Source organism: Phocoena phocoena, chromosome 1 (assembly GCF_963924675.1).
Source record: "Phocoena phocoena chromosome 1, mPhoPho1.1, whole genome shotgun sequence".
NCBI classification, from domain to species: domain Eukaryota; kingdom Metazoa; phylum Chordata; class Mammalia; order Artiodactyla; family Phocoenidae; genus Phocoena; species Phocoena phocoena.
Genome location: NC_089219.1, coordinates 128,834,559 through 128,860,393, shown reverse-complemented (window position 1 = coordinate 128,860,393; position 25,835 = coordinate 128,834,559). Strand labels below are relative to the sequence as shown.

Sequence of the window (25,835 nt, the reverse complement as noted above, 5' to 3'; positions counted from 1 at the left end):
CACTGTAGTCCTGGGAGTCAATGAAGTTACATAATCTGATTCTGCATGGCAAATTGAAGCAACTTTTGGTTAATATGCAAATAAGTGCTTTCATAAAGATATGTGATTAATAGTCACTTGCAACATGGAAATAACCTTTCAACATGAACTAATTTATACCCCAAGTGCTTTCATTTGTCTATAAAAGTAAAGCAAATTCTCATGGTGGCATGAATAGAAGTATTTTAATATGCTCTCATATATCCCTTAAATAAATTCTCTGGAGAATGAACAGAATTGGGAAGCCAGTTAAGGTAACTATAATATTCTCAACTAAACAGATTTATGTCGGATTTAACCCTTTTAGCAATTCAAATAATTTGTTTCCCTTCTGAATATAAAAGATCATAAATCCTAAAATAAAGATACTGTGCCATGTATTATGCAGGTATGTGTATCATCACTTAAAGACTTGGAGCTTCTGTAACAATCTACTGCATAATTGCAGGTATTCTGGATAAAGCAGAAAGCTCTCTTCACACACATATTTCCTTGTAGCCAGTATGCTTCATTTGCACCCCTAGCCACAGAAAGGATACTTTTTCTACCCCTGCAAAAACGTGCTTTCTGAGTCTTTATGTGATGCACATGCAGATTTTCTTTCCCTTTTTGAAACCACGCATGCTTGTTTCTGAGTCGTACTAAGGAAATAAACTATTGGTGATGCCAAAAGACATCAGGAGTCGATATTCTAAAATTGTCAGTGACCCGAGTACACCATATTTCTCTTGCCCAAGTGAGCCAATAGTTATTTTAAAGTCTGATTGTAACATGGAATTCAATAAGAGTCCATAGCACATAGCATTCAGATGATGCTCATCAGCTTTTGGGGGCTGAAGCAGGCAGCAGACTGCATTCCTAGTACGCTCTCACTTAAAATCTGCCTGAAAAGCCCAGCACCAATTTTCCAACCCCTTTATCTTCCTTCCCCCTAAAGATTTCAAGACAGTACTTCAAATTTTACTGGAGTCATAAATCATATATTTACCTTCATGCAACTGGTTTTCAATAGAGCCAGAGTTTGTAAGGTTTGTCTGCCGGATGTATTATGTTACTGGAATATAGAAATGGCTGCTGTGCACGCCAGTGGTTAGTAAAACTCAAAGATGTAACATTATCTTTCTCTATTGATTTGAGGAAAGAATGTTCATAAAATATATACTGCTTTTGGTTAGGGGCTGATTTCTAAATAAACAGACTCATCAATGGAAATTCTTGAGACGGGCAAAACAAAACATGCATTAGTAAATGTACGTTTTAAAATCAACTCTCTCACAATCTTTGCCTTTTTGCAAGCTTTTTGAAGATTGTAAAATCAGTTGCATTAAGCTTATGATTTATAGCTGTTCTAATCTAACTTCTTTTTCAATTGTTGAAAGAAAATCTGTTAACTCTTCTGGACTATTTCTCCTCTATTTTACAGCCTCTGATGTTGCATCTCTGGCTAAGAAGGCACTTCTCTGCAGTGATCTGAAGGCAGCCATTTGTTTGAGAATCAGGGAAGGAGAGAAAAGGGGAAAGCTTTGCTACAACAAATTTCCCAGTCCTTTCCGGCCCTGACAAAATAGGAAATGCTGGCAATCAGAAGACAGCATTGCCTCCAATTAAAAAAAAAAAAAAAAAGTGCTAATCCACACAACATAAAGCCAAACTAAGTGGGGCTATCTTCCCTAATTTGCAATGAACTGGGGTCAACTAGATTTTTATCTCAAATACAAACTGGGAAGGAGAAAACAACAAGAGAGGAAACACTACATCTTGGTTAGATCCTGCTTTTCACACAAGATGGTATGACCGATAGTTACACAGGATGCGTCCAGAAGATCAGAAGGCCAAAAATAAGCAAGGAAATATGGCTGGCCCAATGTTCACAACTATTTCTAAAAGAGCAGTGCAATCTGATACATAACTGCAGTACACATATATAAATGTTAAAATTGTACCATGTTTTCCATTTAAGATAAAAAATAAGACAGCTTTAATTCTTGAATTATTATCATGACAAATGTTTGATCAGAAAACACATGCATACTATGTAGCTTTTACTCATTCTTTGATAGTTTACTAAATGGCCTACTTTAGACTAAAGAAAGTATAAAGACACCATTCCTACCTTCAATTAACATATTCTATTTTGGGGGAAAAATCCAAATATGTGAAATAGTAACAACATTTCAGTATAAAACTAAAAGGAAGCAGAAGATAATTGACAAGTTATTAACAGGAAATGTAAGTGCTATACAAATTCAGTAGAGGAAAAAATTTATCTGTATGGGCTGACAATATGCTTCTGAGCACAGGCCTTTGACTTAGAAAAATGTGAGTTCTTCTATTTACTGTAATTTCACAAAGCAATATGCTTAACCTCTCTGAGCCTCAATTTCACCATCAATAAAATGGGAATGATGGTAATATTTACCCCATAAGGTTATTATAAGAAATGGATACATTGTATATGAAAGGATTTGGGCATCTATAAAGAAGCTATAAAATGATCATTGAGAAGGTGGTAAAAGGAATCACATCAAACTGTTACCATTAGTTTGAAAAAGCAGAGAGGGTCAGGATGTTGGAGGGAAAGATTATTAACTTTTTCTTTACATACTTTCTATTATTTGAACTTTTATAATGCTCATGCACTAGTCTTGTAACAAAAAAACTAAAGCTATATAAATACTATCTGAAGTATGCATACCTGGATGTCACAAAATATTCTAACTGTAAACACTGGTAACACTGTTCCTTTATAAATGCATAGAAATGAGACTCAGTCCTGGTTTCAATTTGAGAATTTCTAAAATTATAAAAATTTGCCAAGCTTGGGAATGATAACCAACTGAAACAGTGTTTCCTATCCATGACATTTCCAAAAAGAGCAAATTCTGTAGTCACCCAAAACCATCCATTGATTCAAACAATCACTTCGGTCAATACATTTTGAAATAATCAAGGTAAATAACATTAGTTCTCAAAGGCAAGCCTTTGTCATGTCTAACTTTGCTTTTTAGAGCCCATCACATTTTAGATATTTAACTGGTAACTTTACAGACATAGAAAAGTCCTTAGGCCATTTCCAAGTGAATGCCAAGGGCTTTCCATAAAGCCATGGCACTTTTTAGATTCAACTTGATCACAGATTAGCATTCCTAACATTAGAAGTAAGTGTGAGCTCTTTGAGGGCAGGAATCATATCTTTTTCACCTTAATGTCCGTCCCTGGCCTTGTGACTAGCACATGAGCAGGCAAGAATAAATATTTGTTGAGCTATTTGGAAGAAAGATAACTCTAAAACATTTTCCTCACCTGGAAGCCCAATGAGATGGGCATATATGCTAATGGGAACACAACCTTTACAGTTGTTTCTGTAGGAAAATCACTTAAAATGTTTCAAAAGCAGTAAAGGTAAGTATAAAATTGAGTTCCTTGAATAAAATGTCATAAAAACACCTATTTGAGAAACAGATCTCTCCTATGTTTGAAAAAGTATAGATGTGTGAACTAAGATGAAATCATGGAGCAGGCTGATCAGAATCACCTTTCAACTGCCTTACAAAAATTCCCAAGGCATGTTTCCTCAATATAAATAGAAGAGGGCAGAGGAAAGGCTTTCACTATTTGTGGCAGGAACAAGCCCACACCTGGAATGCTGGATTCCTGGCTGACTATTGTCCCACTGGCTCATGGCTCCTCTATGATGATTCCTGAATAAACATATAGATACTCAAAAAAGACAGACTTGGTATCCACATGTAACAAGACTATTAAGTAGTATATAGTCACACTTGCATATTTCCAGTATTATGTAATAGTGTAAAGCAGTGACAGGGAAAAAAGGAGTTGCGGCACACTGGGCTTGCTCAACCACTATGGAATAGGCCCTGAAAACACAAGTATGGAGGCAGAAGTACAGTGATATCAACTAATTCTTCTGAATTTCCATTTATGAGTTAAATCTCTCTATGAATGATATACCTAATGCTAATCTCTTAATTCCATCCTAAACTGCTGGATAATTCATTTTTATCTTATTTAATCTTCCTCCCCAGGTGAGCAGGGCTTATAATAACTTTTGAACACTTTAATGGTATGTTAATTCAAGAGAAGACATTTAATGAAAAGCAAATGCTTTAAGACACTTCTCACTTGAAGCCTTTGGAAATATTCAACCCAACACATTTTAAAGAGAGAGATTTTTCTGCTTCTAAAAAGTATTGCAGAAGGTCAGTAGAAATGAATTGCTTTGGCTGTAATTCTTTAAAGAATTCTAAGTTTCTTAGTTTGGCTACTCAAATTAAATTTGGAAGCTACCTAGAAATTTTTTCACATTTTGATCTCTAGAAGGGCTATTAATCAAGCTCTTGTTTGAGGCAACTCGAACTTCAGTCAGAATACTATTGAGTGGAAGTCAGAGAGCTGTATAATCAGAATACGCAACAGTATATATAATTGAAAACATCAGCAAAAGAAGAAAAGTAGATGCCAGCAGACTGGCATCTATGTTATAACGTGTTGTCAAGCGCTGCTTGGCAAATTTCAACAGATTTAATTAACCAGCGATGAAACTAAGCAGTAGAATACCATTAAAACAAAAGTATTAACACAGAATCAGGAATTACCAGTGAAAAACGGTGCTGCACCTAGTAGCATGGATCTACCAGAGGCAATTTGTTAGGAGACCAGAGTCATTATTTCATAGTGGAGGCTTGAAATCAAAACTTTTAAGTTTCTTTAGGTCAAGCTATAGCACAGCATTCAGAGAGCCAGCCAAAATAGCTGAGGAAGGCCACATGTGGAACTAATTACTCATGGAGAGGCCATGACAAAGAACATTTCTCCAGACTTTTCATGGGGGCTTCACTTTCAGGAAGTTGCTATAATTACTGTTCAAGTCTAGATCAGCCTGCAAGCCGCTGACAGATCCAACAGACAGGAGGAGGAGGGAAAGAGAGAGAGAGAGAGAGAGAGAGAGGGAGCGGGAGAGAGAAAGAGAGAAAGAGAGAGAAAGAGAGAGAGAGAGAGAGAGAGAGAAAGAACTTATCTACCCTTTCTGAAGAGTGAATTACCAGAAAATAAAGTACCACAGGAAAGCTCAAAAAAGGTTTCCAAATGAGCTCTGGCTTCCAGAGTTCAACTTTCTGTTTACTTTTTTATCTACCCTCTATCTTCAAATTACTTTTCTAGCCTGGATCGGACAGCAAATTTGTACTTCTACACTAACTCACTTTCAGTTGGCCACAGCAGAACTGTACATCTCGACTCTTTTTTTTCAGCTTTTCCATACTGGGGCCCACTTCCTGCCCAGTTGAGGAAAAAAATCTGGCCTGAAGATGAAATGACTGCTTAACATTACACTAAAACATCTGGTACCATTTTATGCACAGACCCATGTCTGAGAGCAGGCGATTCTAGCGGTCTCTCCAGCGGCACAGCGCATACCCAAACCTCCCCAGGGTGACATCATCCCATATATGGACTCTCCAGCCCAGCCCTCCCCCTTTTCCTGGTCCTAAATTCATTGCCAGTTCCCCAGTCTGCAGCAAATGTGCCACGTCAAGACTGGAAATCACAGCCCTTGAGTCTCAGTCGGGGCAGCAGAATTCAGGGGGGGAAGCCGAATGCAACCCCTTTTTCCCAAAGACCGGAGAGGATTTTAAGTACATAGATGGAAGCTTCTGGAGATCCTGCTCCGTCGCCCCAGTGTTCAGACTACCTGTTCAGGACAATGCCGTTGTACAGTAGTCTGCACATTGGTTAGACTGGGCAAGGGAGAGCAACGCCATGGACAGCTGGGGACAAAAGTTGCTGTTTCCGAGGAGAAGACATTTGTTTGCCCCTTTTTTGAATCTCATATCCAGTGTTTTTCTTCACAGGTTTTGCACAGTAGGGACCAGGAAGCCCTCGGGACACTGCCGAGAAAGGACTGCTCGAGGGAAGACCTGTGGGTAAGGCCTTCTTGACTGCTCACCTGGGCTATGACCAGGAGAGCCTAGGTGGGGAGCCAATGATTTGCTTTCACATGTGAGAGAAACTGAGGTATCTGCATGACAGATAGGTCTGCATTTAATTTTAAAAAAGCAACAATGTGTGGTACATAGTGGTTTACTAGATGTTATTCAATTTCTAAAGAGTTTAACTATTTTCTTAAGTTTAAAGGTTTTCCCACTTCAAAATGAAATATGAAACACACCCCAAACACTTAAGAATAATTTAATGAGGCTGGTTTTCAATTGTTGAAATTGATAATCCAGAGACCTAAAAACTTATTCGAATGAGGGCTGTAGTATAACTTTTAGCATCCCAGGATTGAATCCATTTTGCCCCAAAGAATACTTGCTATTATTAAAATGCTATATGAATAGTGCTTTTCTTAAATTTTATATAATATAAACATCAGGAATAATAGTATCTAACAATAAAAGAAGAGGCTGCCAAGTTTTTGCCTACCAGACAATGCAGATGGGACTGGTCCAGAAAAGAGCACCAACCCAGAACTTATTGAGTCAGCAATAAATAAATCGGAGAATAAAAACCTCTATGTTCAGATATCACAATATATATCTCTGTATTGCATTTTTTAAAAAATCCAAGAATGGTTGATAACTGCTGGTCAGCTGAGCCCTTGTGGCTATATTTTACAAGGCTTCTACTTCTCTGAGCACTTAAAATGATAAGGTACTTTGTCTAGAAACCCACTGATAAAAAAGGAATTTGTAAACGAAAGCAAAGTTTTCTTTGGTCAGTTTCCAGCTGTCCTGGGGGTGAAGGAGGGTGGGAGAGGGGGAGGAAGGTGGGAGGGAGGAAAACCCTCAAGCTGAATGAAATCCCAATAGAGAGAATAATAGAGAAAGTCTGGATTGCAATATGATCCACGCTGAACTTTAGAGATGGGTTCCTTAAAGAATGTTCTGGAAAAAAATGTTACTGCCTCGACCCCCATTTATATCTACCCCCAAACAATTCTATATAATGAAAACATCTGTTCTCTAGGCTTTTGTGTGAATCTAACCCTTTTATCCTCCTTTAAATTCTGTAAAGTTACATTGGTTCCTTAACAAATCCTTTTCTAAATCATACATTTTGCAACAACAATTCAAACATTGTCACAAGTTCTCTTTGGCAAAACGTTTTATTACCAAAGATTCCCCACGTTATCTTTGGTCAAGACAATTTATTTTAAAAATTACCCCTTTGATCATTCCAAAACTGGTACAAAAGTTTTCTCTTTTATTCATGGTTTTTAGTTAAAATATAAAAAGGATTTATTTTAGCTATTTTCTCCAGTTAGATGATACAATGTCATCCTTTTTTTTCTTCTATTGTATCTTGGAGGCTTCCAGATTAATTATTTTTAATAAAATAAGTAAGATTTTAAAACTCTATAGTTTTTTTTACATAGGAAAATTGAAAAAATCTATTAGGTAACTTTATGGGAGCTTATTTTTTTAAGAAATATATTTTTACTAATTGATATAGTTACTAAAGAAGATAGCTATAAGGTACTTTGGCAATATTTAAGATTTTTCAAATTTGGGGGTTTTGTTTGTTTTTTTACTCCATAGAAATAACTGAATTTCCTAACTTGCTTTAATTTCATGTTTATTTAATTTAAATGTCTTTCTTCATATTAAGTGGTTTTTTTGTTTTAATGAAACAAACCCCCACTGGTTCCTCACCTATTTTCTCCCTCAGGATTACTTTTAGTCTGGAGACAGAGGGGACCCGATGGTGTCCTTGGCATAAGTACAGGAGTAGGAACATAAGAATTAATTTCCAAAAGGGATAGCCGAGGAGCCCCTGCACGTGCTCAGTGAGCTCTGGCAACTCATTTTTAATGCAAACTTTTAACAAATAGGAAGGAATAGTATGTCTTTTTAAATTCATGAACTAAGTTAAAAATCAAAAATAAAAGCTCACTTTATAAACCACTGCTGACTGAAGGAAGGATGGTAGTTTATGCGCTGGTATACATACTAACATGTATACACACACATATCGTAAAATAACCTTATCTATTTCCAGAGTAATTAGAATAATGTTTAACTTTCTTTTGATATTACTTTGTAAGGAAATATACAAATGTTTTAGGGATCATGGGATCTATTCCAGAGGAAACTAACCAACAATGAACAACTTCTACTAAAACTACCCCTGGATGTAATGGTAAGTGTAAGTATTAAAATTAAATATTGTACAATCGTCAGAAAGAGAAAATTGCAAGGCCTGTCCAAACTGTAATTCATAGAAACTTAGTAGTTATTTTGCATTTTAGCGCATGGTGATTGATAAGTTAGACCAGGTACTGAGTTAAAAGGAAAAATTTTTCCGCTAAGAGAAGGAAATTCAGAGCCTTAGCTTTAACACCATCATTTCTTAATTGGAAAAGGATCAACATAAAACAGTTTATTTACATTTTCAACTCCCACTGCTTTATTAAGCCATAGATCTCAAAACCAAAGAAAATTTATTTACAGTGGGACAAAATTTCACACTGATCACTTTCTTGCAATTAGTTAATAGGTTTAATGTCCTTCCTGCTTGGTATTTGAGCTTTCGGCCAAGATAATATGTTTATATTTTTTAAAAACCAAAATATACTATCTACCCCCACCTCTCACCCTACAGACCACCCAAGTTTTTCACTTTGTGGGAAAGAGTTCAGGCACAAAACTCCTAAGGAAGGAATTTTCTCCCCCCACCCCCCTTTTTTTTTTTCCCCGGTTGAAGTCTTAAAGCTGTTATAGGACATAAAAAGAAAATACAACTTGGTAATGTAGAAAAGTTCACTCACCCACCAGAGTCCATCCTTACTAAAGAGAAGCCAAAGCTTTTGATTACTCTACAAGAGATTTGCTCTTCTCTGAGGAGACTATCCCACCCATCTCAATAATGTCTAAATAATAGCTAAGAGACCATCACTCATAAATCCCAGCTTAAAATAACTAGAAGTCAGGCTTTAACCTAAGAAAAGACAGGAAATTCCTGAGTAAAGATTGAAACTTTCTTACTTGGTTTCTTCTACCTTTTAACCTCGGTGTGCTACAAATTATTTAGGTAGAAATATTTATCAATTTTTTGAAAATCTCTTATTAAGAATTTTTATCAGTTTTAATAAATAGAGATAAAGAAGTAAATTAAAGAAAATAATTAAATCTTAATTTTGAATTTCCTGACTTAACTGTGACAGCCAGTTTTCTGGAGTTGATTTGGTTTAATTTTGCTGTAGAAGACTTAGAATATAATTCTATTTTTGCATTTCTTTCTTAAGATAATAAACAAAAGACAAAAAGGAGGTGTAATAACCGTATTAAAAAATACATGGTATGATAATAATATAAATAGCTTTTTTATATTTTACCTAGTATATTAAGTGATAATGAATTAATATTTACTGTACAGTTTAGAAGATAGAAAAAAGTCTTAAATGTTTTTTCAGTCTTCCATCAGGTTCAACATAACCAAAAAGTGTGCATATGCCACATACTTACTAAAATTGTGTTTTTAAAATCTACTAGAAACATAAATTGTCCAAAAGTCTTATGAGTAGAATAAAATCATTTTTCAGCAAGATTTTTTCCCTCCTGAAAAACAGTTATGGTTTTTCAGGCTCAAATACATTGGGTATCTTGGTTTAATAGAACTGCTTCATATTAAAGGATAACATGAACTCACAAATATTTCTTTCTATTTTTTCAGGTTGCATGCATCATTCCTTTAATTGAGCAGAGTTAACTGGATCAAATTATTTATGGGAGAGAGAGGGAAAGCTATACAGAATTACAGTAATTTTAAATTTCCACCAATATACTCTTTGTAAGTGAATCACTCCATAAATATTTTCTGTTGCACTGAATGCAGCAACAATAACAAAATAGTTTCTTAAGGTATTTGTTTTTGCATACTCTGGCCTTGTAATTATTTAAACAGCAGCCAAGTTTAGTGATGTTTTTGATTCTGTCAAGAAAAAAAAATAAGTCCTCTACTCAGAAGTGATGACCAGAAACAGAATCTGACATTTATTTTTTGAAATTAAATAAATAAATGGAAAGTTGCATTTATCAACTCTTTGTTAAAACTGTACCATATCTAATCACTGCATAAAAGTTCAGATGTGTAGAATACTGTCATTTTTTTCAGTCTCTAAAAACTATTTTGCTCTCCATAAACTTTCTATTTGCTATTTTCTCAGAATTTTACAATTAAAGCAAAATAACAAACTACTTGTTTTCCTTAAAATTCTTTGAAAAAATCCCTAGGTACACATTCCTTGGACAATAAGGTTTTGTTTTGTTTTTTAAAATTCTATTTATTGGAATTTTGAATATCTGGATATTTTATTTTTTAAAGAGCAGGGAAATTTGTTAAATACCTCTACGGAAGTGAATTGATCATTTATATTAAAATAACCAGTAGAATTATTCTCAAGTCACCAGAATTAAATTTTCTAACTGTATATTTAACACCATTAATTCTTTCTTATATGAATTTTAAGGAAATTTTCCAGAGGGTCTGGTTTTACTTTTTAGATACGAAATGAAGCTTTCTCTTCTGTGTTTAAGGTACTATTTTGTAACTGCACTGCACTAACAATGTCCAATATACATTGTGAGCATCACTGTGGGTAACAACTTTTTAGCTTATACCCTTTTGATTCATGGCACAGCCCTGTAGTTAATTAAGAGGAGGAAAACTTAAGCTCACAACTGCTTTTTATTTGGTTTTCAAATCCATACTTTAAAACTTTGCATTAAAAAAATATGAGAAATTTATATAAGTTCCTGTTGCGTAATAAAATATTGATAAAAATACATCCCCTTGTCAAAATCCCACTAACAAAGCATCAGATACCAAAGTCCATTTGTTGCATTGTCGAATACATTAGGCTCATTAATTATTTTGAAAATGGCTGCCATTTCCATGTAAATGACAAGTTTCTTTTTCATGGGCTAGATTATGGTACTTACCTATTACAAGAAACATGTATAAACATAGTCTTTATCTTTAACTTCAGTTTTAAAATATGCAGAGTTTTGTGAAGAGGAAAAACATCTGGTTCAATTACTCTGAACTCTGACTGCATGTGGGCCAGTAGTAATATGAACTGGATTTAAGAATAAACCTTGTGTTTAGTCTTTTTTGTTGTTGTTTTATCCTTAAAATTTCAATGTGAGTTTTCTGCTCTGTCAATTATCCATGTTAGCACATTTGGAATGAATGTATAAGTGTACTTTCTGAATAAAGTCAAAAGTCTAACTTGTTTTTAGTTCCATAATGTTTTAACGTTTAATTCTATTGTGTGTTTTTCTCCCTTTCCCCTGACCCTCCAAAATCACCAAATCTGGAAAACAGACTGATTGTATCTGCCCATGAGCAAAGGAAACCTGAAGGAACCAAGGGCCTGGCTGGACGGAGTTGTCATGTGTCTGCCTGTCTACACTTGCTGTGCAGAACATCCGCTCACCTGTACAGCAGGCACAGACAGGCAGTCACATGACAACCCAGCCTGAATGACAACCAGCCATTGAAAGAAAGCAGCCCTCACACCATAGCATCTACACCAAGAGCTACAACCAAAATGAGGGGCGCGGGGGCCTGGGGTTTTAATTTGTTGGTTTCTTAACTCTTATGTATTATTATTATTTTTGATTCAAATATTGAAACCCACCAAAAGTAAAGTGAGTGGTGCTTATGAAATATAATAAAACCCATTTCTGAAAATGTTCCTGTGCTTTCTATAGTTCTCTTTTCCTAATCGTTGTCAGTAAATTACTACCCTTGACATTTATTGTACACAGCTTTTGAGCAGCACCCCCAAAATGAATGTAACAAAACAATATAACCTCAGTCTGATGTTTGACAGAATAAGTGATTCTAACAATTCTACTCCAAAAACTAAGTTTAGTTTTCTATACCATCATGACTTTTTAAGACACAGAGATGAAGAAAAGAAAAAGAGTGAAGAGATAATATTCCAGGGAATAATGTATTTTGAGTTAACAAACTCCGCCAGTTTGGGACTGGGTAAAACACAGTGAAAAGAGTATTTATTTCCAACATAATTTTCAAATGTATTAAAATATTTGCCTCTCTTCTTTTGATATATACAAAGCTGAAATTGAAGCTTTGATATTTCCAAATGTCATGATGTACATGATTTATTACTGCCATTGTTAAATTAAGAAATTAAGAAGGAAGTACAGTTCTAAGGGTGGAATTTACAGGGCCAATGCATTCACTTGGAATACATGCTCCCATTCACTGTAAACTTTCAAACTCTTGAAATGTTCAGGCAATTCAATTATTTTCAAAAAGAACAAGGAAAGCTATTAATGGATATGCAGTGTATAATTTTGCCATATCTTTTGAGAATATGTCAAAACTTTATACACTGTGAACTAGAGTGAAATGATCAGGGTTGGCTTGTTTATATGAATATTTCAAATATTCAAGGGTAAAAAATGGGGAGATGGGTAAAATTAAAAATTTGTCAACTTTGGTTTGGTTCACTAACATGTCAACTTCAGTATTTAAAATTAATTTTCATCTTTCTTAGAAAGATTCTGGTCAAACTTTAAAAAATACTGCACAAGGCTACCCAAAATTTTTGCTTTTTTAAATCTAACTAAACATTTCAAGTGTATATTTTGGATTAAAGCAAATTATTTTTATTCAGATATTTCATTTTTAAAATGAAAGATTTAGTCATAAGGATAAAAACTCCCCGAGGTTCAAAATTTTTATTATTATTTGATATTTTACCAAACCTGACACCATAGTTTCTTAAAAACAACAACAAAAACAAAAACAGTGATTGGGTAAAACTAATAAGTAAAAACATGATTAAGGCTAAATTCTTGCATTTACAATCTGGCCTAAGGAAATATGTCATCTGCTAAAACATGCTATTGCAAAACACATTATGAAATGAAGGTTTTTACCTTAAAGAAGAGTCCCATGACTAGCAAATAAAGTCCTAAACAATAGTTCACAAAATGTAAAATATAAACAGGAAGACAATATAAAAATGTCTCACAATATTTGCATAAAATCACCCAGTTGTAAATGCTTTATACAACCTGTAGCAAACGCCTCCGACAGGAGTCTGCATATGGATCATCCTATTGGACCCTGCAAGGCAGTGCCAGGACAGTGCTTGAGAGCTCTCTGGCTGACACGATAGCTGGGTCATAACATAAAGGAGACTGTTCCATTACACCAAGCTCCAAAGGGAAAGCTAAGGAGGCCAGGCCAGCGCAGTCATCCTGTAGTGAACCACTCCAGGATGACGTTTCAAATAATTTTCCCTTAAAACATGAGGTTAACATATTGGTATTACATTCTTTTTACTTAGCTTGAAAGAATGTCATATATATATATATATATATATATATATATATATATATATATATATATATATATAAATTCATTAAATGGGGTACATTTAAAAATTTTACTCTTCCAGGAAACGGTAATATAAAGGGTAATATTTTTCTTCCAATATAAACTTCTGAGTACAACAAATAATACATATGAGGGAATGGGTGTGGGTTTATAAGTATTTTTAATAAATTTGAAATAGCATTTACCATTATGGTTTGTTGAATATATTTTTCAAAAGTATAAATCTTTGCATAATTCTAGAACTTGGAAATGTTTACATGAAATAATCCCACATTAAAAAGCATAACACAAGATAGCTTATGTATATGAAAAAGCACATGCACAACTATGATCATGAAGAATTTAAAGTAACATAAATCTTTTAAAGTTTAATATTTATTGAGACTTTTTTAAAATAAAAAATATCTAAATTTTGGCTAACTAAAACAACTCAGCAAGGAGTGTGACTAGTGTTCACAGGGTCAATCCTGACCTCCTCACAGGGAGCATGCAGACCTAGCAGGAAACAGAATCTTGAAAGTCTAAGTGCAAATGGAAGGAGCTGAAGATTTCTATAACCTCCGTCTCACAACTTTCACCATCCAGGGACATAGCTGTCACTTCGTTTCCTATTATCAAAGTTACATGTGTCATCTGTTACAGTTACATAGTAAAAACAATACTAAGTAAATATCCCTATAAGGGAATTATATAATCTCCTTATCAAGCTTTCCAAACACATCAACCCACAAAAATGAGGCCTGTAATTTTTTGAGTCCAAAGAATGTCCTTATTTCAATGCAGATTTTGGATTTTCTTCAATACTGTAAGGTTAGTACATTTCCACTGGAAACGCTTCTGTTGAATTACCCTACTTTCCTAGGAGTATTCCATTATGATTTTAATCTTCATGTTGGACTACCTAAATGGAATAAATATTGGCTATGTACTACCATTGTTCATTAACTAGCAATCCCTTTTTTTTTCAGAGATTTCAACTACCATTTACACATTTCTCATTGATACCAAGAAAAATAAGACTCTTTTCTCCTTGAATCAGAATATTCTATTCTTTTAAATTTTGTATTTTGGAATAATTTAAATAAAAGCCGTCACATTGTTTTTTCAAATCTGATTTTAAAGATTAATGTAGAACTATCTGAATCCACAATCTTTTTGAAATGATAGTTTCTATTTTATTCCAATGCCTTGCCCTTTTCTAAATCCCTCCAAAGAACTGTGTAACAGGGAGATCAGCTTGTGCTTTGTGACCACTTAGAGGGGTGGGAGGGAGGCTCAAGAGGGAGGGGATGGGGGATACATGTATACATATAACTGATTCACTTTGTTATACAGCAGAAACTAACACAACATTGTAAAGCAATTATACTCCAATGAAGATGTAAAAAAAAAAAAGAACTGTGCAAAATATATTTATAATGTATGAAAATGACACTGGGAAATTTATTTTCTGCTTAAATTATCTTCAATCCAGGAAGTTATATAGTCAGAGGGAAAAAAAATCCATTAACCTTCAATGATGAAACTTAAGAAAACTTTAAGACAGTCTACATCTAAGGGTAATTTTACCCTGTAATTCAATAGTTTGGTTTAGCCACTTGTGATACCAGGACATGATGAATTACTATGCTGCACTTAGTTATGTGCTCAATCACATCTTCACTCGGCCAATATTTACTTAGCGTCACCTCTCAGAGCCATGTCTACTGGTGGTAAAACATGGAACAAGACAGTGGCTCCTGGGCTCAAGAAGCTTACAGTTCAGCAGGAACTTAAAAGCATTCGACCAATACTTAGCACGTGTGATGAGTTTTGTCAATTTTCACCTTTTGAAAAAATCTCTTAAATTCATCCATTTCTATCAATTTCCCTCAACCCATCCAACCCAAGCTACCATTATCTCTTATGTATACCACAGCAATAGTTTTCTACAACTCCCCAATTCAGTTTTGTCCTCCTCCAATCCAGTCTCTACAAAGCAATCACAAAGATCTATAAAAATTTCAAATCCTATTATGTGACTCTTGAGCTTAAAAACTTCAAAGGCTTCTCATCATTCTTTGGATCAAAATCCTTAATCTTTATAGAGTCCTTTTCTCTCTTTGTTCCAGTCACAGTGGCCTAAATTCAGTTTCTTACATTCATCAGGTTCTATCTTGCCTTAGGCATTAACACAAACCTTCTCTGACCACTCAGTTTAATGTCCCGCCATGCTGTGATTCCCATCCTAGATACTCCTTAAGTCAAACACATCATTGGATTTATCTTATTCACAGTTTGCAATCTGAATCTCATAGGTGTTCCTGATTGTTTATGTTTTCTTTATCAGGAAATATCCTTCATAAGGGTGGGTACTTTGCTAACCACTTTATCCTTAGTGATTAGGATAGTGTCTGGTACATAACAGGTGCTCAGAATATATTTGTTGGGAAATGTTCAGGTGATTAAGAGCACAGCACTGATACTTAGTAGCTGGCTGAATTAGTCTCTTTGAGTCTCAATCTTCATTTCTAAAATGGAGAATGTAAATAAAGTATTGACTTAGTTCAGTGCCTGATAAACTTTATTATAAATAATAAATGTTAATCATTATCATGATGATCTTCATCAAGATCATCATTCAGATTGAAAGCTGGCCTTCACGAGCTTAAGCAGGTAGAATGAATAGCAGAGATATTTTTTACAACCACAATTACTTTAGAACTAGGGAGCATCTTGTTAACTGAAAGTCCATTTGGCTTGGTTGAGCATTTTGACTAATTTGGATATACAAAAGGTGAGCCTGAAATGAAGGCTGGACTAGATGCTAAGAAGAGCTGTGTGGATGTACATAAAAGAATGAGTAAACACCTTGAGTTTGGGGCAATCCAGACCGACAGCACTGAGGGGAGAGATGTGAAGGGGAAGAGAAAGAGAGAAGCCAATGTACTCTCCTTGGGCTGGGCCAGCACAAGGCTAGAGCTGCCAGTGACACACCCAGTGCCCACTAGTTAAAAACTGCTGTGCAGAGGGTTATCTAATATGCTATTTGAGGTTGTTTGAATTGCTGTATTTCTTCCTCAAATCCTTAGTAAATATAAGTACTACAAATATCTTTATATTATTATTTTGATAGAAATCAAAGGAGCTAAGTATCATTCATCCAAGATCCCAAGGGATATATGTGGACACACAATCCCGCATGTCCAAGTTCTGTCCTCACCCCCATAAACAGCTCCCCCTTGACTTGGGGTATGCACAATGACAGAATGCTCTGGAGAGGATGGATCCAGGAAGAGGTCTATGCAACCCCTAGAAATGCATTCAGAGCCACTTTTGTACAGAATTTCAGAGTCTGGGGTACTGGAGTATGATTTGGAAGGACAGCCAGGTTTGGGTAAATCCCCTTGGTGATTAGTTATAAACTATCTAACTATGTACAAGATGGTCTATTTATTTTCATGTTGCAGAAAGCCCCAATTTTTGAGTAATGCTAAAGGATAACATATAGTCAAGTACATAGATTAATTATGTTTTCCATAACCACTTTGTATTATATAGATTCTCTGAAGATAACACATGGAAATAACACTGCCTGGGACACAGGTGGAAACCTTTCCATTAAGATCATCTGTCAGTAACATTACAGATAATATTACTGTAATGTAGAATAATGGTTCAAAACATGAGGTCCACAGATGTCTGAGCATGTTCACGAACCCATCTAAGATTTAAGGGTAGGGAGGATAGTTATATTAAGGATGGGGAGAAAGCAGGAAAAATGATGGGGACCTATTATTTCCATCATGCCAACTCTAGCTTAAAATTATTACACAAGGTTATCATGCTATTGCCTCTGCCAGTTTGGATAGGAAATCACATAGTTTGATATTATCATCTCTAACCCATAGGCTGGTGAGGAGGCAGCAAAGAAAAGTCCCACTGAAGGAATAGGATCTGAGTTCCATTTTACTGCCTGAATCTTACCATTCTCTGCTGAAAAATCCCAGATCCCATACATCCTATCTCACAAAATGAAATGACCAAATTGAAAATTAGAAGAATTAGAAGACATGTGAGTGAAAGAATGACATTGTTGTAGGAGGGCATAGTATTACTTGAGATGACAAGAATAAATATATAAATGTGATGCCTAAAAGATTATAAATGCACTTGTTATATACGATTTCTTAGAGTCCTACAAACTCCCTCTGAGGTGATTTGGTCAGCAACAGTCCCCATTTGATAAGCTAAAACTGAGGCTCAGAGAAGTCTGACTTGTTCCAACACTGGCAGTTAGTCATAGCAAATTCACATCCTCCAGCACCTCACCCTTTTCATTGCACCAAGCATATGGTCTACAGGGTCTTTTGTTCAATTAATCGCATCCTGAAAACAGTTTGAACCATTGTTCTTTAATCACAAATACATTTCATAAGTCATTTATATTTATTACAAACCTGTCAAAAGTTAAATAAAACCATATATATTCATATGCCATAATATGCTATTTATTCAACAGCCAATTAGATTATAATGAAAACATACCAGTCTAACTACACAAGAAAGCAGGAAGATGAAAGAACATAGAAACAAATAACAATTCTCTATGAAAATCTGAATATAAATTATTAAATAAATGATAAACCTATAACTAACTTAATAATATTTATGGTGTCACACTTGCTTGACTAAGAGAGATAAATTGCTATGTAACAGGATTTCCAAAGTGTGTAGATGCTGATGTGACAGATACCATGGGAACAAAGTACAAGCACTCAACTTACCAACAAACTGACTCCAAAAGTTGGGTAAGGACTCATGCTTATTTTCACAAAGGAAAATTGTAAATTTGGGGTTTTCAAGGTTGCCCACAGAAGCATCTTTAATCCATCTCCAGAAGCATAGTTAAACTATGACAGCAAGGCATGTATGAAATCTAAGCATCATTTAAAACACTGCTAATAAAGGATGGGTATTCAGGGTACAAATTCAAGGGGCCAGAGACAATTCACTACCTCTAAGCCCCACCCTCCTGACATTTCTTCTGACCTCCTTTCCCCATACCCTCCCTTCCAGCCTTGGCTCCCAGCAGACGCTAATAACTATTAGTTGAATACTGGTAAAGAGCAAGGAACAGTGCTGACCCCTCCCTTCTGCCCTGCCAGCAGGCTCAGAGGTGGTCTGTGGTGGTAGGAAGTGCTGGCAATAGAAATGGAGCAGGATGGTGAACCAGAGTGGTGGTTACCAAGGGGTGGTAAGGTGGGGATGAATGAGGATGGCTTCAGGGAGAAAAGGCTCTGCCCCACTGACACATACTTTGAAGACAGGGGTCATGAGTCAGGCATTACTATTTGGAAAATTTCCTATCTGGTTTCTTGAGCAGAGTTTTTCATGAGAAACAGTAGCTAATGACTACAGTGTCACTGTACGTGGCCCATCAGTTTGCTTTACCCTGAACTTGAGCTCTCCTCTCCAGCCAGTACAAGCCACCATCTTCTCTTGCCTGAACCACTGATACAGTCTCCTAGCTGGTCTCCCTTCTTCTATTCTTGCCACCCCAACTCCATCCACACACACATTCCATCCCACAAATCATGCCCCACCCAGCAGCCAGACTGATCCTTCTAAAACGTAAATCCAATCAGATCACATCCTATTGACAAAGGCCAATGGTTTTCAATTATCCTTGGAATAAAATCCAAATCATTGGCCTGACAAGGTACCTCTGATTCTATATTTCCTACTTCTCTCTCCTTCTCCTCCTCCATCTCAGCCGTAAGCTTCCTGCCCACTGCCACCCTGGAATGTTCTTCAACATAATCTTCTACACAGTTTGTCATTCCAGTCTCTGCTCCAGTGTTACTTCTTCGCAAACACTCAATCTAAAAGTCCCTGCCCCATCAGTTTTTAGCTCACTGACCTATTTTCTTCAGGGCACTTACTATCCGATATTGTATTGTTAGTCTACTTGTTAGCTCCACAGAGCAGCATCCTCATCTGTCGTTTTCTCTTTCTTAAAATGATCTAAACTAAGAAAACAACCCTTTTCTAAACTTTCTTCATCTAAATCAGTCCAATCTATTTTAAGGGTCATTATGACCTACCCTTCCCACCCAACACACACACACAGCCCACCACCTTCCACACACATACCTTTAATAAAATGTTCTCTGGCACTTGGTTAATATTATAACTGCACACATGTATTTTCTATCTATGGTAACCAAGTGCTCATAAGGGAGCTTCAGCAGTAGAGATTTTGTAAAACTTTATTCTGAATTTATAGCGGAGAGAAGGGGCTGACTGGTGACCATGAGCTCACCAAGCTCTCGAAGCCTCTTCCTTCCCTACAGGGAGCATCACGTGCCTTCCAACAGGCTTGTTTCAGAAACCCTAAAGCCATACTCTGACAGCAGTGGCTAATCCCAGAGTCTTCAGGGCCCCTGATACTAACACTCAGGGAGAGGTCAATGCTGGGATGCCTGGAACTCATCTTAATAAATCCTCTGTGGGATGAGGTTGACTTGGAAAACTCCAGCACCTCGGAGATTCTTGCCTCCATTTGTGGTTGAAGTCATAAGCTCTGGAGCCAGACAGCGTGTGTTCAAATTTCTGCTTTGCTACCAAGTAGCTATGAGACCTTGGCAAGTTAGTTATCCTCACCAACACCAAGTGTTCTACCATAAGGAAAACTGAGTCTTATAGAAATGACTTTTCAAAAGGTTGTGTTTTTTCTTCATTTACTCACCTGAAAAATGGGGATAATAATAGTACCTATCCTTATGGCTGTAATGTGGATTAAATGCCTTAATTAATAAATATAAAACACTAGCTATTACTAACATGATTCCTCACCAAAATCTTTTGCTTTGCCTAGAATAACTGAGAATGGCCCACAGACCAATATGTATTTAAGTGTACATACATGATCACCTACTTGTGAACACTTGTAAACAAATACTTGTAAACAAAATGCATCTAAGAGAAGATCTAGTAGGGCAACTGAACACAAAAGAAGATTATGTAATTACTGATGTTTATATCTAGAAAGGCATCTCAGAGCTCCTGAGGCTGTTGCCTTTAAACACTGGAGCTTCCACAGAATGAGAGAGAGATCTAAGCAGCCAGCACAGGAAAGAAACCAATGTTAATCCTCAGACTCACAACAACCAATTCCACGTTTGACTGAAGTAATTAAAATATGTGACAAAAATTTGAAATAAAGCTTTTGAGTAGAAATTTTCTTTGGACCTTTCTATAAGATCTGATTTCCTTTACTGCAGAAAATTTAGTGGCCATCAACTGATCATCTGATATTTATTAAACACATTATTTGCACAAAGCATTTAGGAAAAAGAAAGAACTACATAGGACATGAAGTTTTTCCTCCAACAATTTACAAAAGCACCTTGCAGTGCTTTCAGAAGATATCAAGCCAAGAGCGGAAGGACTTTTAACTCTGAAACGCGTGCCTTTTATAACCAAATACAACGGACACAATCTCACCTGTATATAGTTTTGCTATCACAGAGTATTCTTATCCAATGTTTGCATGCTGCATTATAAGCCCCCCAAATTTCTCAAGTCAGACCAGAGCTATTAAAATTTCCAAAACACTGCTTAATTTCCATCCATGCCCTCCCAAATTTACCAGTATCACTTTATAGCACTTTAATGGCTCTGTAAGACTGATTTTTTTGTGTGTGCTTTTCTATCAGACTTAAATGAGTAATAAGTCACAGGCCCAATATTATTAACATCTAACATGAACCAGAACACCATAATTATCATAATTCATGCTTTTACATAGATATCAAATTCTCAAAGAAAAAATTTGTATAAATAATTATCTAGTACTCACTTGAAGACTAGTGATTTGGACATTTTCAAAAGCCTGTCATTTGAGACAGATGTCACAGCAACAATTCCAAAATGCTTTATTAACTCTGCATCACTGCTATTAACTTTGCTCTTACGATGCTCTATTACCTTGAGTATTTTCAACACATTATTTAATGAAAATCGCTTTCACTATATCACTACCTTGCCATTATTACAAAGAAGGAAGTTTTCAACTACTGATCCCTAACTCCATTTCTTCAGGGAAATAAATGTGACTACAAATAAAAGATATTTGAGGGGACTATCGTAAAATTTAAAATCCATGAGGAAAAAACAGTGCTTCTTCAAACATCCCAAGCTAAGTCTTACTGAAAAAAAACCACCGGTGTCTTAAAATTGTATATCACAATACTATCAATTAATTTGAAAGAGAAACATTTTAATTTTAAAAATTCTGTCACTTCTGTGGCTCACCTCATCATCTTTGTACCAGGATAAGCTTTCAGCAGTAAGGACGAACCAGTATCCCTTAGAGCCTCCTTTCATGATGCCAATGTTGCTGATGGTTAGCCATCCCTTGCGAATCACCTTCAAGAGAGCACAGATCAGCAGAGATGTTTAATTTAACATGAGCCCATGGGGAATGCAGGTTTGCACTAAGTAAAAAACAAGATACAAGTTACAATAAGAATAGCATTGTTCCCTCAAAGCTCACCTTCTATTAAACTATTCATAATAATATATCTTCATGGTTCCCTGGTGGCGCAGTGGTTAAGAATCTGCCTGCCAATGCAGGGGACACGGGTTCAAGCCCTGGTCCGGGAAGATCCCACATGTCACGGAGCAGCTAAGCCCACGTACCACAACTACTAAGCCTGCACTCTAGAGCCGGAGAGCCACAACTACTGAGGCCACGTGTCACAACTACTGAAGCCCGCGCACCTAGAGCCTGTGCTCCGCAACAAGAGAAGCCACCTTAATGAGAGGCCTGCACACTGCAACGAAGAGTAGCCCCCACTCGCTGCAACTGAAAAGAAAGCCCACGCACAGCAACGAAGACCAAATGCAGCCAAAAATAAATAAATAAATTTATTTTTTAAAAAACCAAAATAATATATCTTCCAAAAGCACAGATAACCAGAGGGAAGTCTCTCCCATCAAATGAACAAAAATCAGAATCGCAGACTTGTATGGATGGTGGAAGCAGAGAGACTGAAACAGGCAGGCTAATAAATAAGGCAGACTATAGGTTTGTGCCAGGCCTATTTATGGCATTGCTGCTACAATTAAAAGATATTTAGTTGACTGGACAAACAACAATAGACTCTCCATGCCCACTGTCTCTTATCCCCTTCCAGCCCACTGGCCCATTTGTTTGCCTGGTTTGCATCTCGTTAGGATTTCTACCAGAGACTGGCCACCGAATGGTGAAAAGAAAAAACAAGCCAACCAATTAGTTCCTTGTTAACAGCTCTCAATAAGCTGAATGGGGGAGAAAGCTGAAACAATAAGCTAAAATAAATGTTTGGAGGTTTTTAATGGTCTATGTTTATCCATCTACCTCTGGTTGTTATTTGCCAAGCTAAGAAATACATAGAGTCTTCATAAGAATATTTAAACGGCATTTAAATTTTTAAACATTAACAACTTGGAAAGAAATTACCTATAAATGGCATTTAAGTGAAAATCTGTTTTTTCTCACAGCTTTTATAAAGTTAAATTCTGTTTTCCATACAGCATAGTTTACCATCTCCTCTATGCTAGATAATTTTTGTTGTCAGAGAAATGAAATGTATATGGAATTGTATGATATTGTTCTAAATGTCAAAAATCACCCTATACCTACAATGTCCATTATCCTAAACATCCTGAAATATTTTTTTTAAAAATTACTTATTGAATGACTGAGTGTCACTTCCTAAAGGAAAATGAAAATAACCTAATAATAATCAGATTTTATGTTTATATTTATATTTTATTTTTCAGCTTTCTAGTTGAAGAAAGTCAATCCTAGGGAATATTGTGAAGTAAGCCAAGGCCATTACTGATCTTCCAAGCCTCTTTCCACAATCCTAGTCTCTGTCACCCTTGATTCCCTGTTTCAGTATCTCCCAGCGTCACCCATTTTCCTTTTTAACTCTTTAACTTTTACAGACCTCCAGGTAGAAACCCATTCAGGCCCAGTTTAAGGCAGTTCTCTCCATTGTTCAAATTCAACTCCTTCTTAACCCTCTGCTTCAGAAAGAAGGAAACAATACTTCTCAAAGTATGGTTTCTACCAGCTAATAAAATAAAATGGTTATAATAAATAACCATTGGGATGCTTTCTAACAGTACAGATCCTTGGGATACCTATAAGTCCAAAGGAATCAGAATATGTGCATATGAAACCCAGGAATCTACATTTTAACATGTCCCAAAGTGATTCTTATTCATACTGAAGTTTGAAAGCTGTTGCATGTATACATACAATCAAAACTTCATTCATCTTAGAGCAAATAATCTCATTTAATTTTTTAGTAAGAAGAAACTGGTTATTTCCCAATAAGATTGTTACCCACACTACCAGGGCTTACAAATAGCATATTAATTATAGTACTTAATGAAAGTGTATTTACTATTTCATTCTATCAGGCATCTTTGGACAAAGAGGAAGTCTTCCAGATACTCCACAAATTGCAATAAGAAAGTCACTATTTCACCCATTGATAGAACAGGCTGGCTTTCATCAAGGAGAGCCATGAATTTAGTTCAACAAACATTTGTTAAGAACCTATCATATGTCAAGATGAAAAAGCATGATGATGCCACACCCCTGTCCTCAAGAATTTTAGTTTTGTAGGGAATGAAGATGCATAAGGAGACAATTTCAACATAACAGTGTAGTAAGAGAGGTATCCTTAGCAAGAGAAGGAGGACTGGACACAACTTAGGTAATGTTAATAGGCTTTCCTTGGAGACATGATAGCTTGAAAGAACCTGGCAGAGAATTAGAGTTAGGTCAGGAAGTAGCTCGTTTGCCTATTTATTTGTTTTCCATGAAGAAGGACAAACAAGAACAAAATATGAAAGAGCTACTTCATGCAGAAAATGTGAGGTGGGATGAAGAAATTGAGGCTGGAGAGGCAAGCGGGGTAAAGCCAGAGTCGATCCAGTTCAACAGACCACCAATTTTAGCAATAAAATTTGGCAGTACCAAAATAAATTTCAAGTACACATGTAAATTTATTAAGTAGATATGACCAATGTATTACTAAACTGTGTACATCTATAGAAATACCCAAAGAAATCCTAAAGTATTACATGAAGATGAAGTAAATATTTTAAGTTTTTTATTTTGTGGGGGAAATGTATTTTATTTGTTACATTTATAACTTTATTATTGACTTCTCTGTGATACAAAGCGAGGGCACTGGCATCTATCTATCTATCTATCTATATATATATATATTCAATACTAATAAATTTTAACTGTTTCCTTATTTTCTAGATAAAATATGTATGTAGATGTTCTACTATATCCTCCTGCATTCCAGCGAATTTTGCATGCTCCCTGAGACAAACTAGGTTATGTAAGCTATTGCAATAAACCAAGTGAGACATGAACAAGGTGTGAAGTAAAGCCACGAGCAGAAAGCATGAAAATAAATAAACCTACTGGAGAAACACCTAGGAGACAAAATCAATAGGACTTATGACTGGATGAAAGGGAGATTAGTGAAGGTAAAGACTAGAATTGCATTGTACAGTAGCCACTAGCCACATATTGTTATTGAGCCCTAGTAACTAGTTTAAACTCTGATGTGTGGTAAGTGTAAAATGCACACTGGATTTTGAAAACTTGGTACAAAAGAAATGTAAAATATCTATTAAATGGTTGTTTTATTTTCTTTTTTTGTGGTATGCGGGCCTCTCACTGTTGTGGCCTCTCCCGTTGCAGAGCACAGGCTCCAGATGCACAGGCTTAGCGGCCATGGCTCACAGGCCTAGCCATTCCGCGGCATGTGGGATCTTCCCGGACTGGGGCACGAACCCGTGTCCCCTGCATCAGTAGGCGGACTCTCAACCACTGCGCCACCAGGGAAGCCCTATTAAATGTTTTAAAATGATAATATTTTAGATATATTGGGTTAAATAAAATCTATTCTTAATATTCACTTCACTTGACTCATTTTATTTTTTAATGTGGTTACCAGAAAATTTTTATATTACACATGTGGCTTACATTATATTTTTATTGGACATTGTGCTGTTCTAGAATGATTCTGAAACTCATGGGGCTACCAAATCAGAAGGAATAGAGAAAGAGAACCAAGTTTTAGAAGTAGGGGAGTTGATAATGAATTCAGCCAAGGCCATGTTGAACCTGAGGTACCTGTGGGAGACACACATAGACGTGACCTGACCTCTGAAGCAAAATGGAAATGTTAGGACTGGACATGCAGACTTGCAAGTCATCAGCATATATACATAGGTGGCAGTTAAAACTGTGTGAAAAAGCAGTGGCTCACAGTGGAAATCCTGGGGAAAAGACCAACTTTTAAGAGGTGGTCAGGAATGTCAGAAAAATAAGA

At 36.0% G+C, this 25,835-nt stretch overlaps 1 protein-coding gene across 7 annotated transcripts in view; it reads right to left on the bottom strand.

Annotated features, from left to right (window-relative positions):
* DNM3 (dynamin 3) overlaps positions 1 to 25,835 on the bottom strand; it is a 574,033-nt gene that overhangs the window by 256,847 nt on the left and 291,351 nt on the right. For all 7 annotated transcript variants that reach the window (XM_065883171.1, XM_065883141.1, XM_065883152.1 and 4 more), the window contains one exon: positions 21,736 to 21,849. In XM_065883171.1, coding sequence (XP_065739243.1) covers positions 21,736 to 21,849 — 114 coding nt within the window. The remainder of the gene's footprint in view (positions 1 to 21,735; positions 21,850 to 25,835) is intronic.